Source organism: Idiotropiscis lumnitzeri, chromosome 12 (assembly GCF_059441095.1).
Source record: "Idiotropiscis lumnitzeri isolate Australia: NSW breed Sydney's pygmy pipehorse chromosome 12, RoL_Ilum_1.0, whole genome shotgun sequence".
Lineage (NCBI taxonomy): Eukaryota > Metazoa > Chordata > Actinopteri > Syngnathiformes > Syngnathidae > Idiotropiscis > Idiotropiscis lumnitzeri.
Genome location: NC_142402.1, coordinates 5,488,082 through 5,507,229, shown reverse-complemented (window position 1 = coordinate 5,507,229; position 19,148 = coordinate 5,488,082). Strand labels below are relative to the sequence as shown.

The 19,148-nt window shown below is 39.8% G+C and overlaps 1 protein-coding gene across 5 annotated transcripts in view; it reads right to left on the bottom strand.

Moving 5' to 3' along the window:
• LOC148325599 (uncharacterized) overlaps positions 1 to 19,148 on the bottom strand; it is a 73,065-nt gene that overhangs the window by 1,532 nt on the left and 52,385 nt on the right. For 3 of the 5 annotated variants that reach the window (XM_088310324.1, XM_088310325.1, XM_088310329.1), the window contains 9 exons: positions 18,022 to 18,210; positions 15,831 to 15,945; positions 14,945 to 15,004; positions 14,429 to 14,685; positions 10,640 to 10,696; positions 2,583 to 2,675; positions 1,066 to 1,147; positions 837 to 946; positions 251 to 446 (listed from right to left, as the gene is read on the bottom strand). In XM_088310324.1, coding sequence (XP_088166450.1) covers positions 251 to 446; positions 837 to 946; positions 1,066 to 1,147; positions 2,583 to 2,675; positions 10,640 to 10,696; positions 14,429 to 14,685; positions 14,945 to 15,004; positions 15,831 to 15,945; positions 18,022 to 18,210 — 1,159 coding nt within the window. The remainder of the gene's footprint in view (positions 1 to 250; positions 447 to 836; positions 947 to 1,065; positions 1,148 to 2,582; positions 2,676 to 10,639; positions 10,697 to 14,428; positions 14,686 to 14,944; positions 15,005 to 15,830; positions 15,946 to 18,021; positions 18,211 to 19,148) is intronic. The other 2 variants (XM_088310326.1, XM_088310327.1) reach the window with 2 other exon arrangements.

The following is a 19,148-nucleotide window of genomic DNA, read 5'->3' as shown; positions in this document are numbered from 1 at the left end:
TTGTTATTTAATGCACTTTTTTATTCAGATCTGATTTGAGTTTGCAGACAGCTGAGCCAGGAAGTGATGCAGCATGATAATACATTTTGGCATTAACAGTATAAATGATATCTTGAAGACCCATTAAGGCCACCATATTAAGGCAGCCAACACATGTAACAGCAGAACACAGATGAGGTGTCCAAAGTAATGTCTATAATTAATACATATCCTTCTGCAAATAACACTATTCATGTGTGTTTACACTTACTTTTCTCAGCAATGCGCCTGTCAATGCTAAGGGGGTCCCTTAATCCGTCTCCTCCAAAAGGAGTAGGCGTGGGCTCCTTCACCCCATTTTCCTTTGCAACGCCTCCTGGTGCTGTCGTTGCCTTGGCAACACCTGCGGGTCCTGTGCTTGGAGTGCTGTTTGGGGGTGAGGGTGTCTTTTCCTCTGCTCTCTCCTCCTGTTGCCAAATATAGACCCACACACACATGGTAAGCAAGGACAGAAGCACGCGTAGTGTACACTTTATTAATGCACAACTAATCATACCACTACACCATCTAGTGGTGATGACTTGCAACGACACAATGAGTCAGCAGACACATCCATCCATCCATTTTCAATTACACCCTGGAGCTTATCCCCTGACTGGACTGGTTGCCAACCAAATGCATGGTGCAGATAGATAAATAACCATTCACACTCACACTCTCTCCTCATGACAATTTAGCTTTCAAATAAACTAAAATGATTTAGATTGTGAGTTTCATTCGAACACCACACAGGTGTACCAGAGCCAAGAATAAATTCTTCCAACATGATTTGTGAATAAATTATATTAAAATTCCACCTTGTGTCCATTCGTATGTCCATTGCCTTGCCCGACGTTGTCCAGTGAGCCAATCTTAGACTTTGCCTTAATGTTCATCTTATGTGACTCAATCTTGACGTCACCACCACCTGCAGTAAATGTGTTAATATGAGACCAACGTGAAAGAAAAGCCCTGTCTGATTGGTTGGGGAGCACGCATGCATGCACACACACACACACACACCCACATACACGAAAGAGAGACAACCTGGCTTGTGCTTGATATTGTCCTTGGAGCCGCATTTAGATGTGACCTTGCTCACATCAACCTTCTTGTTCAGGATCTGCACCTAAATTGCAGAGATTTCAAAAAATGAAGATTCCATTACTGCAAAAGAAAAAAATAAGACAAAATCTCTCCCTCTCTCTCTCTCTCTACACATATATATATATATATATATATATATATATATATATATATATAGACCAATCTGCCATCCACGATTTATGGAGGAAAGGATAAAAAAAAAAAATGACACTTCGGAAGCGACAATCACCCTCAGTGCCGTCGGTTGTATTTATAAACGATGACGTGAATTCTTTGATTTTTTTTGTTTTTGATAATTACTGTTAATCATTTTTAGTGTTGAATATAATTTTCATTCTTTAGTATTGAGATCTCATCAAACTACTGTATGTTCTCTGAATTCTTGAAAAGTAGCTGAAACAAAGTTATCCCTAAACAAATAATAATGTGCATATTATATGGAAGGTGAATTCCAATTCATGTATTTTTTTTGCCTTTTGGAGAAGCATAAATATAACAACAGAAAATGAAAATTAAACAATTAATACAAAAAAAAGTACAAAAGTATGAGAATGAAAAATTAAACTAAATGTGGAATTGGCCTCGCCTGTGTCCAGAACTGTCAAGTACTTGCACTAAAACGTTTTCAAGCATTCATTCAGAATTAATACATAAAAAAATTGTGGTAATACAAACAATTAAAGTGAGGTACGAAAATCAAGTGGTCTAGTCAAACCCTGGATTATTTAGAAGTTTGTCTTAATGTGTAGTTGGTGATAATTAACTTTATTTCTCTTATTTACGATCAGATATGCATTTTCTAAGTGGGGTTATTTTCATATTTCAATTATGGCTGTAAGTCATGGAAAACTACTCTACAGTTGAAGTATTGAAGAGGTTTATTGTCACTATGACCTTGTTGTTTTGTCAAGAAACAAGCTTAGAATTATTTCAGTTCATTAAAAATGAATTCTTCTTTTAAGATTCTGTTCATACAAGTTCAGCCCAAAACAATTATCCATCAAGCCCAAGATTTATTAGGTGTGACAGCACAAATCATGCTTTTGAATACATGCAGTAGAGTTAAGGCACATATTAACTCTAAACATGATGAATGCTAAACTTTCACATTCATCACCAGGCACAGAAAAGCAATGACACAAAACGTACCTTTAAGAGTGATGGGGGGGATTTAAAACAGCAGTGTGGAGCTTACTAAGGTAAAGATCAGCCTTGTAAGTGCATATATTTGGTGTTTATACAGCCCAGTCAGGTCTACATGAGAAAATTTACACGCAGCCCTGTATCTTAACAAACCCAAACTGCTGTTATGGGGTTTTTTTGTCAGAAAGCAATGTAGGCTGTTCGTGGCTGCTACAGGAGGAAAAGAGATTCTTACTACAGCACAAATTTGGAATTTGCTTGAAAAAATTCTCATGCCAAACCACTCTACTCTCATCAGCAGCAGCTTTACTTACATTGCCACCTCCAGGGACATGTTTGATATTGTTCTTGGAGCCACAGCGAGACGTGACATGGCTGAAGTCCAGCTTTTTGTGCACTATCTGAACCTAAAGACAGTCAGGGAGACACATAGGCAAGCAAGAGAAGGATAGGTATCAGATAGAAGTGTTAGGAAAGCAAGAATACAGACAGAAATAGAAAGCGAAGGAGAGATGAGAGCAGCAGAAAAGAGCAGATCAGCTGGCAGCTTTAAGTTCTCAGGAAACTTGCACTGTTATGGAAGTGTTTCTGTCATCCAAATTAAATGCTTCCTCTCAAATTAGCTTAGTGGTGGAACATCAGGTAAAAGGAGCTCATGCATGAGGTTGTATTTTTTTTTACAACCACCAGGCACTTTTAAATAGAATAGGAGAAAGAAATTGCAGATCTAAAAATGAATGTTGAATATGAAAAAGATGAGGTTACTGACTTCATAACAAAGCGCTTCCATTGACAGCATAAGATAAAGCTAGCAAAGGACAGGTGAGACAGAGCACATGCAACACACTACGATACTGCACAAAACATTCAGGGTGAGTTGTGGCAACGCATGCCATTCTACTCAGAAAACTAAATGACCCCAGGTTTGAGCAAAAACTACAAGTACGTTTGATTAAGGATGGATCACAGAGACAAAAGAACGTTGGTTTCCACTATGCGGTCAGGTCAAGGTCATGTTGTAACTAGAGACATAAGAATTTCTTGTGAGATTTCAGTATAACCTGTAAATCACTATCAAAAACTGTAACTGTAATGATCAGATGGAAAAATAAAATTGTCTCCAAAAGCGTTTTGGTTACACTGGTTGTATTATAGCAAGATTATAAGACCCTGCGGGGCCTTTCTGTCCGAGATGCTATGGCAGCTAAGCTGGAAGCGGAGCTGCGTGATCGCTATTATCTGGCGGTTGTACCTGCCCGCACAGGATTCTGGTCTATGACAAAGGTATAATGGCACAAATGTAAAGTGAATGGTTGTCTCAGTAACAAGTGAAAAAAACAATACGTAGCAACTGCCTGTTGAAAACAAACGGCGAATGATCATTTCCAGATTCGAGTGACATCACACACAGGCATACGCACATACATGTTACTTGTGACTGTGACGTATGTACGTGTGAGAAGCACACACGCTGCTTTTGAGACTAAAACACATATACCGTGGATGACTTGGTTCGTTGTTGTTTGTCACACATGACCCACTGTGCTCTTGATGCATTCTACGGCCAAGTGTATCATTAGTGTTTGGCAAGAATGTCCGGATTTATATTACGGAAGCAAATACGCTGTACACATACTCAGATTATCTTGTTTACTGTTCACGCAGAGAAGAGGGAAAAGTGTCCAGCCTATGCACAATTTAGAGTCTCCAATCAATTAATTACCACCTAATTACCATGCACGTTTTCAATGCACAAGGAAGCCAGAGTAAAACAGTTTTGTGCATGCCTCATAGCAATAACACAGTAGCTGGGTTTAAAAAAAAAAATCTATTGATTTTCCTTTTCAGAGCTTGATATCGATTCGCCAAACCATGAATTGATCATTTTAATTAGTCTTTTTCCTATAAATTTGTGTGACTAAGCACGTTACGTAAGATCTTGTCACGACGTGAGAGTAGCATATTAAAACAACATGGCGGGTTTAAAAAAAAAAACTCTGACAACATTGAACTGAAACTTTGTGAGACAATCACAGGAATGTGAAGGTCATAAGTTTAGAGTGTTTTGGTTATTTACACAGCCTGCCCTTTTGAACTCATTTAAATTATTATTTTTTTGATCATTTCATGCTCAATAAAACTGATGATCAATGTCACTGCATTGGATTTGAGTCTGAATGTAAATATTCAGATTTTTACTGCTGCACCAAGTTAGAGCAGGACGTTTCTACTGTTTGGGTCATTATTGTGCTTTTGTTTTCGATAACATTAGTTTTTTTTTCGTGTATTATTTTCTTAAGTGCCTTTTTTGATTTTGGAAATCGGAATCAATACCCAGCCCTAGTAACAACTAGCTGGACAATTGAGTGGAGTGTCCAGTTAATTGAATATTATTTCATTTTAGCTTTGTGATGAATCGCAAATGATATGTGTTGCCTGCGTGAATTACAACATTGTCTCGGAAAGACAAATTAGCAAATTTAAAGACAACACTCAGATATGGATGATGACATGATAGATGTTCTTTTTCCTAACCCTTCCGTTCACAATAGATATACTTGTCGCTACAGTTCCGCAGAAAACAGCCATGCTGTGCCTGTTCATCTCATTCTCCAGGATGAAAATTGAATGCTGACGCGAGTGGCGTGGCAACAGCAAACAATGACTCACTGAGAAGCACGCACACACTCGCACATGTGCACACATACAGAGACACAACCATACCTTCCTCTGCAAATATAATCTCTAAAATTCTCTCAAGTACCAATGGCGGTCTATAGCTAATGCGGTAGTTCGCATACCAGCCTGGCATCAGTGTGGATGATGCCATCACCTACCTGCTCCACACTTCACTCTCCCACCTGGAGAAGGCGGGGGCACGGTGAGGATCATGTTCTTTGATTTCTCAAGTGCTTTCAACACCATCCAGCCCGCCTTATTGGGAGACAAGCTGGAGCAGGCGGGAGTGGCCCATCACCTCATCACATGGATCCACGACTACCTCACAAACCGGCCACAGTACGTGAGGACACAGGACTGTGTGTCTGACGTGCTCCTCTGCAGCACGGGAGCGCCGCAGGGAACTGTTCTGGCTCCCTTCCTGTTCACCCTCTACACCTCGGACTACCAATACCATTCCACAACCTGTCACCTGCAGAAGTTCTCTGATGACTCTGCGATTGTCGGCCTCATCACTGACGGTGACGATCGGGAGTACAGAGGGGTTACCCAGGGGTTTGTGGACTGGTGTCAGCAGAACCGCCTCCAAATCAACGCTGGGAAATCCAAAGAGCTGGTGGTGGATTTCCGCAAGCGTCGGCACTCTCCACCTGCACCAGTGAATATCCAGGGAACAGACGTTGAGAGGGTCTCAACTTACAAGTACCTGGGTGTTCATCTGAACAATAAACTGGACTGGAGCGACAACACAGACCCTCTCTATAGGAAGGGTCAGAGCAGACTCTTCCTACTCAGGAGGCTGAGGTCCTTTGGCGTTCGGGGAACACTCCTCAGGAACTTCTATGACTCGGTGGTTTCATCAGTCATTTTCTATGGAGTGGTCTCCTGGGCAGGAGGCATCTCGGGCCGGGACAAAAAGAGACTGGACAAACTAGTGAGGAGGGCCAGCTCTGTCCTGGGCTGCTCCCTGGACTCTGTGGACTCAGTGGGGGGCAGGAGGATGACGGCAAAACTCTCATCAATGCTGGACAACCCAGCCCACCCACTCAATGACATTCTGAGAACACTCCACAGCTCCTTCAGTGATAGACTGTTACACCCTCGCTGTACCAAAGAGAGATTTCGCCGCTCCTTCCTGCCGACTGCTGTCAGACTTTTTAACAAGAACATTGGGTGAGGCCTACAAACGGGAGGGCATTAGTGCAATTGTGCAGTCCTAGGATGCAATATACACTACTACTGTACTTTCAGCCAATAGTGTACTTAAATATTGACCAATGATGTATTTTGTTTACCATTACAGTATTCTTATAACAGTACTAAATTCCATTGCACTCTCTTATTTATTTATCTAATTTATATATTTGTCTGTATTATTGTTGTATTGCACTGGAGAGGGGAGCCCTCTAATCTCGTTGCACACTTGAGTACAATGACAATAAAGGGATTTCTAATTCTAATTTTAATTCTATCACTGCAGCATTTCTACCATTGCAGGACGTTTACTATTACAGTACTTTTATCATTGCAGTATTTTTCTATCGTTGCAGTACCTTTACTATTACAGTACTTTTACCATTGCAGTATATTTGATCATTGCAGTACTTTTTACCATTACAGTACTTTTATCATTGCAGTATTTTTATGATTGCAGTATTTTCAATCATTCAGTAGTTTTTATCATGACAGCGTTTCCCCCTCTGTATAATGGACAGGCATTAGGAGTGTTTCCTTACACTTAGATACGTTTATACTGTGTATATTTGCATGCTTTTTATGAATGTCTGCTGCTAATGTTATACATTAACGGCTACATTACGCCGCCGACTCTGTGTGATCTATATCTTTGCTGCTGTAACACCTCAAATTTCCCCATTGTGGGACTAATAAAGGACATCTTATCTTATTTTATCTTAAGCTGGCTGAGAATACTGTAAGCACTGATCCAAACAGCAAAACAACCAAAGAGCAGGATGCTACCACCATCACTTGTAACAATTATTAACAAACACGCAAGTCTAATATCATTGAAGCCCAGGACCCTAACGGTACACAAGGGCCAATCACAATTAAAACAATAATTAAAAAATTTCCAATTTGTTGATTTTCCTGCCAATTGCTTTACATCTTTAGTGCGACTTGACCAGCCCACGGGCAATTCTGTAATCATAGTCTTAAACGTTTCATTCATTCATTTCTGTCAGTCATATCGCCACTGTAAAAGTTGACAAAAAGCCCGTTTTACGGGACCTATAGCTTCCTGCCAAAGAGCCTATCGGAGGGCATGAAATTCCACACTATTCTGCCACTTCTTTATTTATCAGTCATTCATATTCCAGTATCTGCGAACCGATCACACACCCGTATGATAGACTCCAGACATCACGTGACGGATTACCGGGTGCATTTGTTGATGCAGCAAAGCTGAGAGGACCGTAGCAGTGGCAGCATTTAAGTCAACTTTCTGTCCAAGTGAATTCACATTTCACTTTGATGAATTGGACATAATGAGATACATGCACAAGCTGGACAGGTGGGCTATCACAGATGCCCCAGGAGTGCTTTTTCAACTATCACGAAAGCAGATATCACTACACTAATGAGCCCTTGCGATCATACAAAGGCTTGAAGGTTACAAAGTTGGTTACGGGCCATGTGGACTTAAAAGTGCATGACTTTAATCTTTTTGACAAGCACACTGGCACAGGTTTGCACTTGCCTTGGAGCCAGGGCTGGGCAGTGCACCCCACATGTGCACACACTTGCCTGCCTCCTCCCCCCCACCCCAGTGCAGAACGGAGTGAGGACGGCTGGCTGGTGGGCAGGGGAGGTATGCTCATGCGGGGCATCTCGGCTTCGCTGTAACCTCGCCGCTGGAAAGCGAAACACGGTCTGGAGGCTCTATGACTTAATTAGTTCTTTTGGTAGCTTGTAGAATGCTCGTCCCTCCTTTAGCTCCCTCTTGTTGTGGCACCCAGGTGCACGTAGCTGTCTACCATTGTCAGTGTCGCGTTGCCTCAAATTAACATGTTTTCTGGCCTGCCAAAATGACATTGTTTGCATTTGGCGCAGGACATTGAGCCATGTGTAAGGCTGCCATTTGTACATTTTTATTCTTTATTAATACTATTTTGATCTGAGCAAGTAGGCGCAACAGCATAGTGCACATGTGCTAATTTGGTTAAGTTAGTTGTTCGTTGGATCTGTGCAAAACTATTCAAATAAATTGATTGAAAAAATGCATTAATGGTTTATAAAAAGTATAGCGTGAGAATCTTTTGATTTGTTGGCTATTGTATTTTGTTGAAATTGATGAAAAGCATTTATATGGTTGCTGATCTGTTTGTCAACGTTGAAAAATGAGTTGAGCAGCAAAAATGAGTTGAGATAAAGGCGGGCCTGAATATCACGTGACCATCTGCAAACTCAACTCAAGCTCACAAGTGAGTATAGTTGTCACTGTTGTCTGTAGTCCGATATAGCATTGCCTTAACTCCATGTACTTGCGTGCCATGAAGCGGCATGGGAACTCTCCTCCCCTCCCCTCCACAAACTTACTTATGCTTTGTTGCTGGCTCAGTTCCCACCTCTCTCGTGGACATCCCTACGTGATATTTGAGAGTGCTGAAGTACGTTGTCGAGCTGAGTAATTCAGTCATAAATTTCCAGTGCCACCTTTCATCACGTCCATTTCATCTGCTTCTAATATACTGTATTTCTGGGCAGGTTCTCTTGCACGTTTGACATCTTTTAGTTATATAAACGACACTGGGAAACACAATTTATGTTGAGTTAGGTCTGACGGTTGTTTGTAACAGTTTTTTGGTGTGGAATGAAAAACTGATCTCGGTTTTTCTCTATCAAGTCAAGTTTTTGAGCGATAGTTTTCTTAAAAAAATATATTAAATAAATGTGCATGTATGTAAATAAAACACAAAGATGTAATAGTTACACGCTTTGAAAAAAAAACAACAGCATAAAACGAAATAGCATTCATCCTGTTGTATTGACCTATTGCGAGCTGCACGCACTTCACACCGCAAAATCTCAATTGCAACTGCTCAATCAAATTGTCACTTAGCGGTAGATGAGTCCAATCGTAATAAGCTGACAAGTCATACCACAGACAATCAGTGGAATTTAGTTTATCAGGTCAACTATGGAGAAAAAAACTTGAACTTGCAATTTGGGAATCAGCATGACAATTTTTATTTTAATAAGCATAAAACATTTTTGTTCTAAATTGTTCCCCATTGCAATTGAATTTTTCATCAACCATACGTATAAATTACATGGTGACAGGATAGACCCTATTTACTGCGCCCCCCTCTCCAAAAAAAACATACCCATGAGCAAGTGGGAGAGAAAAAAACAAATAAGAGAAACAATTTTTTTTGAAAATCAGATTAGATAAAGTGCTCAATGCATATATTAAATGCTGTTTCAATTATAAAATATAGTATCAAAATTTAGTTACATACAGCATTCTTCAGTGAGGACTGTAAAATACTATTGTTCCTATCGTTCTATAGTCTCATGGGCATCTATAAACAATATGTATTTTAAGTTATTTCCTACTTTGCTGTAGTTAACTGTCGGCAAAACCTCCGGGCCAAATGCATGGCACCTTTAACCTCTAAAATTCAAATTCCCTATTAAACCACAAGCGGAATACATTCTGCATTGTGACAATGGTGAATGGTAAGAAATAGGCTTGTTAAAGAAGGAGTCACCTGCACATAGTGAATTATGAATAAAGAGGGCTTGATGAAGATGTGTAAAGAAGAAAAATGTAGATATGCTGAACACCTTCTGAACCAAGAAATATGAGTGTAATGGAAATGGCCATGAAACTTAAATGTAAGTACGGAATTTCAAGGCTGATTAATCCATGAATTGTTATGCAAAATACTGTAAATGCAAGAGCCTCAGCACAAGAGAGACGATCTTTACGCTAATTCCAGAGGTAGTCCTGACTCATTGATAGGGAAAGGAGTCTTTCCAAGGAAATATTCCTTTTCAGCCTGATAAAAATGCAAATTGCAAATAGTTTGAATGTTCAGCTAGGGAATTAAAGCGATTATTTTTCAAGGTACCAAAAGGTACTGGAATTTGAAGTAAAAAGTATGTCAAGCTAAGTTTGCCTCATATTGTTCAGGTACTTATGACTGATGAGGGCTGATACCACTATTTCAAAAGTAATTGTTTTCAGTTATTGTCATATCTTCTATTAGCCCAAAATGAAATAAATGTAAGATTTTTGTTACCCTTAGTGTGGATTTGGAGTTATTGTGAAAGGATTTTTCCTGAATTGCTTGTTGGCAGCAACCAGCTGTGGGGCTGTTGACTTAGTGTTGACTGATTTTTGGCCGGGAGAACAACAATATGACCATCTAATCGTTGCAGACCTCCACAATGTTATTATTACGGTGATGGAAATAGGAGTTCAGAACATTCAAATGGAGATTCTTAAATCCCTCCATTGCGTAAAGATATCGCAGTGGAAAATGATTTCCATAATATGCGAAGAAATGCAGACAAATTCCCATCGCTGGTGTTTACACTGAAGTTTTTAGTTTTTTTTCCTCACTGCATATTTCATTGGCCATAAGACACAATGGTGTATGTTATCAATGTAAAGATGGAAAGGATTTAATATTGGTCTGTGAATATGCGGATGGCGGGGACTCACTCTGGCCTTGGAAGGATTGGATGGGTCTGCTGTCTTGCTGTTCTGTATAGAAGAAACCTGGGGAGACACCCACCCCTCGGTCAATAAAATCTCAGAAAATCTTGTTTTATATAGGATCATGAGCGAAACACTGTCATAGCATTAATGGAGCATCCTCCACCATATTTCTCAAAAGTTTAATAGAGGTAACTAGGCTCTTGTTTGTTGGAGATCTTCACCTTTAATTCACTTCTAAACCTTAGGTGAAGAGCAGGGATGGGCAACTGGCAGCTCACGTGCCGCAGTCACACTCTGAATGGCACCTTGGACCATTAATAATTTTAAATTTCTTCATTAAAATGTATATTGGAAGTCTAGCAGAGTATCTTCTGGAGTATTTTAGGTTGGCTACACATACATACTTGTTTCTGGGCTTAATGGGGACAAGAAGCCCTCACGAAAGGTGAAAGAGAGATCGAAGTAGAGATCGAATCTTTTGAAATTATTATTAGATTTTTGTTTTTTATTTTTATTTTGAGGAGATTTAAACCTCTATTACCTCTATTGCCATTGCGACCCCCCTGGCCTGGTTCCACACGTTCTAAATACGGTACTTGGTACACAACAAATTCAACTTTCAGAAATGCAAACTGAAGAATAAATACCAAGCTGCAGGCTGTGTCAGGAATGTGATTACAAGCCTGGAAGTGGACGATTATGACGGATCGTTGGCTAATAACTAAGTTTTAATTTTTGTCCTAAAATTGGCTTACGTTAACTAGAATCCCATGATGCATTTTAGCCAAAGGTACAATCCTGGTGGATTAATGGACTTTTAAACCCTTGTTGTTGTTGTTGTGCAAATCAAAAGTTACAGTCATTACTTCAATTTTTGTTACTGATGCTTCTTTGCTGCCTTCTTTTAAGACAATGAAAAAGAATCACTGTAGCCAGAAGTAATCATGGCTTAACTTTTGCCTTGCACAATAACATCAACGAGGACCTTTGGATAAAACACAACGTGAGATTTTTGTTAAGGTAAGCTGTTTTAAGACACATATAAACAAACACTTTAACATTTTATTTCCCGATGTTTTGTCATACTTGTCGTGCTGAGCGAGTCGTGCTTGTAGGGTGCGCACTCCGTTCACAGCCAGCTCGACTTTGGCTGACTGAACGGACTGATCTGAAAAACGTTATGTGTGTCCAAACAGAATGATGTTCAAAAGTAAAGTTCGTTTATTAACGTGGAGGAGATTGCCGAGATAAAACAAGGGAATATGATGGATTATGGTAGCCAATCAGGTCACAGGATAATCGCGGCGGGAACCAATCACGCGCCGTATACATCCATTATCTGAGCTGGGGCAAGCTGGAGCTTATCCCAGCTGTCGTCGGGCAGTAGGAGGGTTACACACCAAATTTTTGCCAGCTAATCGCAGGGCACGCAAAGACAAACATCCACTCCCGCTCCGAGGGGCAATATGAAGTATTCAATCAACCTACAATGCATGTTTATGCAATATATAAGTACCCGGAGAAAAGCCACGCGGTCATGCACACAGGAAGGCCGGTGCCGGAATCCAAACCACGACCTCAATCAGATTTAATGAGTAACATGAAAAATCAACATGTACAAGACAAATATCACACAAATTGAGTCAGACTGCTTGTTTGTGATGATGAATCCAGTGGGCCTATGTTGAGAGTAACACAAAGAATGCGGATACATGATAGTCAAACAAATACCAGAATCATTAAAGACTAAATGAGCCAGTGTAACTAATTATGATGATGGAAGGAATGTGCGCAGTGTGTATGTCATATAGCTTCACTAGGGTTCATCAAGAGATCTGATGGGGAAGGCATTGGATTTATTACACTAACAAGAGCAAGAAGAAAACCAGAAAAAAAACACAAAACGTTCTTTTTTGTCGTCAGTGCATCTGTGACGCAGCCTAAAAGCAAGATGATCCTGATTTTAGTGCAAACACAAGGCATGTTTGCCAATTTAACCGCCAGGTCTGTCTCTGTGCCAAGATGGGCTCCCTGCTGCAGCAGAGTCTGTGTCTTTAAATTCGCCTGGTGGAGTGACAATTTGGTGACAGAACGTCCATTAAAATTTATGCCTTGATCAGATCGCGGCTAAATCTTGGCACCGGGTGGACCGCTGGTCTAATGTGGTTTTGCTGAATTTGATCAGGGCACAGGCTGACAGAAACCAAGCACTGAGGACATATTTAAGTTGCTACCGGTTATTCCCAGCGCTATATTTAATAATGTAGATAATAATTAATGTAGAGTGTCTGTAGCTTTAATTGGCAGTGAGTGAAAACATCTGGAAGCACGCCACAAGATTGTCCGTGCCAAAGGCCTGCGCTGGTCTATGAAAATACCAATGCCAGTCTAACTCAGCTCTGGTGAAAAATGGATTTACACATTCACAAAAAAAAAAAAAGAATCGCACAATCTTCTACAAGTGTTCTTCAAACACCTTTGTTTGCTGTCATTTCAACAGGGTGGGACAAACAAAAGAGAACAGTGAAGTGGAGAGATCAATAACTTTGAGCTCTACCTCCAGAATGAAAAATTAAACTGAATACAAATTGATGTGGCATCAAGATACTGAATAAATTTACTTGAAAGATCTGACAATTCAGCAGTACAAAAAAATATATTTTGAACTACATTAACCTTAACTAACATACGAGATAGAAACTTTCAATTCATAATCTGATATGATGATTAAAGGGTGACATTTGAATAGGAGGAAAAACACTAGTGATTTGCAGAATATGCAAAATGTTATCACACCATCCTTTGACTTGCTCTATCAAAGGGCCAGAAAAATCACTTTTACTTCTGATTCTTCCCTCACAACTCAATTGTTTCACCGTTTGCCACCAAACTATCTTTGATTTATATGTGCTAATATGTAAGTGATAAGTTTTAAGGCTGAAATTATTTTTTCTCACATTCTTACAACTTCTTAATATAAGGACATATTTAACTACTTATTGTTAAAAGATGATAATATTTTAAACTAAACAGGCCAAACTGATCCTAAACTGTGAATAAGAAATTTAAAGAAAGTGACAAAAGATCTCAGGTCTCAGGTGTAATAATACTGAACAACAAATATTAGTAGACAGCTGCAGTAATCGATTGTGGGCAAATCCGTGGAATAACGATCAAATGGATTAATATTCTGAGAGGAAAAATAATGAGGTGTACATGAAACAATGAAAAGGGGTGTAGTTTTGTCACTGTAAATATAGCATGCATGTATAGAAAAAATGTGGAAGTATCACTGAGGGTGTGAAACCAGCGTAAGGTGCAACCTGAAGGATTGGGGTTGGAACAATACAAATGGGAGCTTATACAAAGGTCGAAAATTAGGACTCAACAGAGAATCATCATTTCAATGGAGATGGGATAAGAAACAGGATGGAATATGTAAATATTGTTCATATGGATTTTTTTTATGTTGTAAATAAATATAGGTGTGTTAAATAGGCCAATATTGGTGCGAGAATGGGATCTTATTGTATATTTATCGTATTGTGGGTTTAGTCGTTGCAAATCACTGAGTTGTGGGAGTCATAATTAAAAATTAACCTTGCAAAATATTTTTGAAGATGCCAAATTTCCAGTTTTAGTAAGTTACAAGTTGATAGTACACATTAGTAAGGATATATCCCTGACAAAAAAAAAAAAAAATCTGCAACTTTGAATTTAGTGTGGAGGGAGCCCTTTTGATTAGCAATTTGTGTAGAAATCATTGTGCCATGAATTGCAAAAGTTACCTACCTTTCCCCCACCAGGCTGATACTTAATGTTGTCAGTGGACCCGATCTTGGAACGGACGTTTTTCAGGTCTGGTGTGGGCGCATTGATGGGCCTGAGGGTCCGAGGAGCACGGGGCACTGTTGGCTTCTTTTCCAGAGCGGTTTGCTTGGGAACAGGAGGCTTGGTGATGACCCGGCGACGTTGGGTGGGAGCGGTTTCACCGTCGGCTGTGTTAGCTGGAGTCGTTGGAGAGGTGGTGGAGGTCGGACGTGGACGAGCTACAGAGACAAAACAAATGTAAACACTTAAAACGATGAATTGATAATTCAAGTTGATTTTGTTCTCTCGATTTAACAGCGATTCCTTCAAAAACCTTTAGCTTTATTGAAGTCAAGGTTTGTCAATTTTGTTTCAATGTAATATAGTGTAACATCTGAAACCACTAACTGATCATTGACATCCACAATCAGGATTACTTAACACTGTCCTTTTGCTGTGATGACTTTATCTTGTATTAGTATGAGTTAAGTGTCTCACCAGTAGGTTTGTTTTTCTTGGCTTCGCCTGACTTGTTCTCAGCCTTGTCATTCTTGTTTACTGTAAAAAGGAAGCAGCACACAAATGTCACAGCGCCACTTAGACAAATAAGAACCATGGGGAATATTGTGCGCTATACTGCTCATCCTCATTAGTGTTGTGGGTGAGCAGGAACCTATCCAACCTGACTTTGGGTGGAAGGCGTGGTACAGCAAGCACAACCATAAACACCACACTTCACACAGGAAGACCAGAGCTCAGATTCAAACCCTAGCCTCACAACTGTGAGATAGATGTGCTAGCCACTGTGACACAGCACATAACACAAGAAAAATTAGTTTCAAAACAAGAGTTAGATCATATTGATGCACATATTAAAATGCTACGTGCAGTAAGCCAGAATGTTAAATCAACTTGGATGTGTTTTGCTTTGTCCCATTAATTTATCATTAGTTGTAAAAGGCCAAGTTATAGTAATGCAATTCGTAGTGTATTTCAATTTATCTCACCAAATTATCAGGTGTCCGGGGCATGGCTGCTTTGTGCACCGGAACGCCCAGACAGGCGCAACACGCCCCCTAACACGCAAGACCAGACTTGCGCTGCGACAAAAATAAAGTTATGTCCGTTTTTGCACGAGCACATGGGCGCCAGTCTACCAAATTACTACAAAACTATGTCCATTTTCATTGTTATTATCAAGGAAAAAAAGTCTTTCAAAAACTAAACAAATTAGGGATCCACTAACATCCCAAAACGGATGGTGTTACCCCAGCGGTTAGACTCTACTCTAGTTGACTTAAAGGTTAAGACCCCTTAGCATCTACATAAGAATTTTTATTTTTGTTTGATTAATGTCTGTGCTTGTTTGTGTGCTTTGATTTACCAGCAGTTTTGGTCCCAGTAGAAGCAGAGGAATTGTTCTTATTGGCAACTGAACGAGGAGTGGGAGTAGTCTTTTGCACAGCTGGGCGTTTCTCAGCTACTCCACTTTCAGGAGTCTGAGAATCAAACCAAAATAGATGTGAATTCATGATTGTGTTTTTGTCCGCGTGTGTGTGTGTGTGGGGGGGGGGGTGTATGTATGTGTGTGTGTCTGTCTTTCTAAATGGATTATGAAGGCAGCTGTGTATAAAGGTTCATTCACTTTCAAAGGTCAGCATTGTGCAGAGAAGAGCATGGAGACAAAATTAGCTGACCAGAGTTATTATAAGAACATGAAGCAGCAAGATAAATTTGTTTCCAAAAAATATTTGCTGACATAAAGCAAAGAAAAGTAACTTTAGCGACAGAAATGCTGGAGAAGAGTGTAAGTGATTTCAAGATGGTACAAGGAGTTTTACAAAAGGACAATAGGCAGTGACATACAGTGCATCACAATGTTTCACTTTTTCCACGCCAATAATCCAAAACAGATATTTTTCCCTGAAATGTTTTCCCTGATACGAACAAAACCCGATGAAACGACATGACATGTTTTCTTTCATTTTAGGGGGGCTTGAGGGGCTCAGGAAATAAAATAAAAAAATAAAAAAAATAAAACCATGAAATAATTAGTACTCAAGCATTCAAAGCCATTGGCTTGTAACTCCAATTAGAGCTCAGGTGCATCCTTTTTTCATTCATCATCCTTGAGATGTGTCTGTACCTTAATTGGAGTAACCTGTTATCAGTGCATTTGGTTTGGACGACAAAGGAATATACCTGTTCATATACAGGTAAAGTCCCACAGGTGACAGTGCATGTCGACCTCCAAAACAGGATAGTCTCGAGGCCCAGACATGTGAAAGGGTATAGATGTCAACTGCTTAGTTGATCCCAAAAGGAAAATGTTCATAACCAGCAGGACTCATTCCAGAGCTGACTGCCTATCTAAAAACTGAGTGATCAGGGGAGAAGGGCCATATATATATATATATATATATATATAAACATCCATCTTCTGTACCGCTTCTCCACAGTAGGGTCGCGGGGGGTGCTGGAGCCTATCCCAGCTATCTTCAGGCAGTAGGCGGGGGACACCCTGAACTGGTTGCCAGCCAATTGCAGGGCACACAGAGACGAACAACCATCCGCGCTCACGCTCATACCTAGGGGCAATTTAGAGTGTTCAATCGGCTGCCATGCATGATTTTGGAATGTGGGAGGAAACCAGAGCCCCCGGAGGAAACCCACGCAAGCACGGGGAGAACATGCAAACTCCACACAGGAAGGCCGGAGCCGGGATTGAACCCACTCCCAATGCTGTCTCTAGATTAATCACAATTAATTATGGATTTTTTGCAATTAATTAGTTAACAATTTTTATTGCTTGACAGCACTAATATACATATTTTGCATATTTATATATATATATATATATATATATATATATATATATATATATATAAAGCAATAAAAATTGTTAACTAATTAATTGCAAAAAATCCATAATTAATTGCGATTAATAATTTTTTCAACAACAAGTATGTACTTGAATAGTATCTTGCCATTAATGTAAAAATCTCCAGAGTCAACGCTCGGATTTTGACAGCCCCTGTAAAGAAACCTGCTACAGACCGCTCTTGCCCTCAGAGTTTAGAGACAGCTCATCATTTAGCAGGATAATTACAATAAGCTCACAGCTCATCTTTCAAAGAAGTCGCTTCAGGACAACTCTATGAATGTCCTTGAGTGGCCTAGTCAGAGTTCAGACTTGAATACAATTGATGATCTCTGGGGAGTTTTGAAAAGACAACAATGCAGCAACCTGATGGAGCTTGTGTGCTGCAAAGAGAAATGGGCAAAACGGCGATAAAAAGATGTTCCAGGATTGTGGCATCATCAAGACTTGAGGCTGTAATTAAAGCCAGTATTGAGCAAAATACATATTATACATGTGACTTTACTTTTTTATTAATTAGCAAGACTTCCTGAATGTGTCTTTAATCATGTCATAATGGGATGTTGTAGGTAGAGGGAAGGTAACTTAATCAATTTTGGAATAAAGTGTGTTGCATAGCAAAATGTGTAAAAAGTGTAGCATTTCCAGATGCACTGTAAAAATTACAATACTGTTACAATAATGACTTTCTTACTTTTGCAGATCCAGTTGCCATTGGAGGCCTCTTAGCAGAAGTGGGCGTTGCCGCCTTTGGTAGAGGGCTTTTTTTATTAGCTGGGGTCGTGGTTGGCGAAGGGCGTTTGGCTGAGGTGGCCTCGCCATTGGTAGGAAGTGTGGATGGGCGAGATTTGGATGCATTTGTTTTGGTCGAAACCACCTCAGTCTAATGGTTCAATTAAAATAAAATGATCCAAAGGAACACAGTAAGAAATAATAAAGGAAGAAAAAAGATACAGGGAAGAAGAAATTAACAATTGGATTAAATCAAACAGGGAGAGAAATAGAAAAAGAACAAGCAGAAATGGAGTGAGCAATGCCATTGCACAGCTAGCACGTTACAATTGCAACAACAGTCCATCCATTTTCTATACCACTTATCCTCATTAGGGTTGCAGGTGGGCTGGAGCCTATCCCAGCTGACTTGCAAGTGAGGCGGGGCACAAACTGGACAAGTTGCCAGACAACTGCAGGTCAATATAATAAAGACAAACATACTCATATTCACACCTATGGGCAATTTAAAGTCTTCAATCACTCTAACATGCATGTTTTTGGGAAAATGGGCAAAAATCGGGAGTGCAGAACCCTTACAAGCACAGGGGGAACATGCAAATTCCTCGCCTGTGAGGCAGACGTTCTCACCACTCAACCACCCCAATCCAACCACTCCAATCAGAGCAGTTACAAGTTGAAAAATAGAAACCTATTCATCAACATAATAGCAAAGTGTCATCATGCTCCAGTCTTAATGAGCAGTAAATTCTAAACGCTGGTGCCAAATATGCAGCAGTCCAAATTGTACAAAGCTCGCTGATGAGCAGACCCACGATCGGACTTGGGTATCCCTTTTCTAGAAGGTGTTATTCGTGTATTGTTTTCGTGAATAACAGTCAATTTAGTCAATTGCATATAATTATCTGACAAAATAAGTACTTTGGTGAAAATGACGTTTCATGAGTTACAACTCTATCTACAAGGTTGGACTATGTAAAAAAAAAAATAAATAAAAGTCTACATGTACTCGCGCACTCAATGTAATGAAGGGGAATTTCAGACCCCTGAAAACAGCGGCAATTTCACCATTCTCATTATATTTAAAAA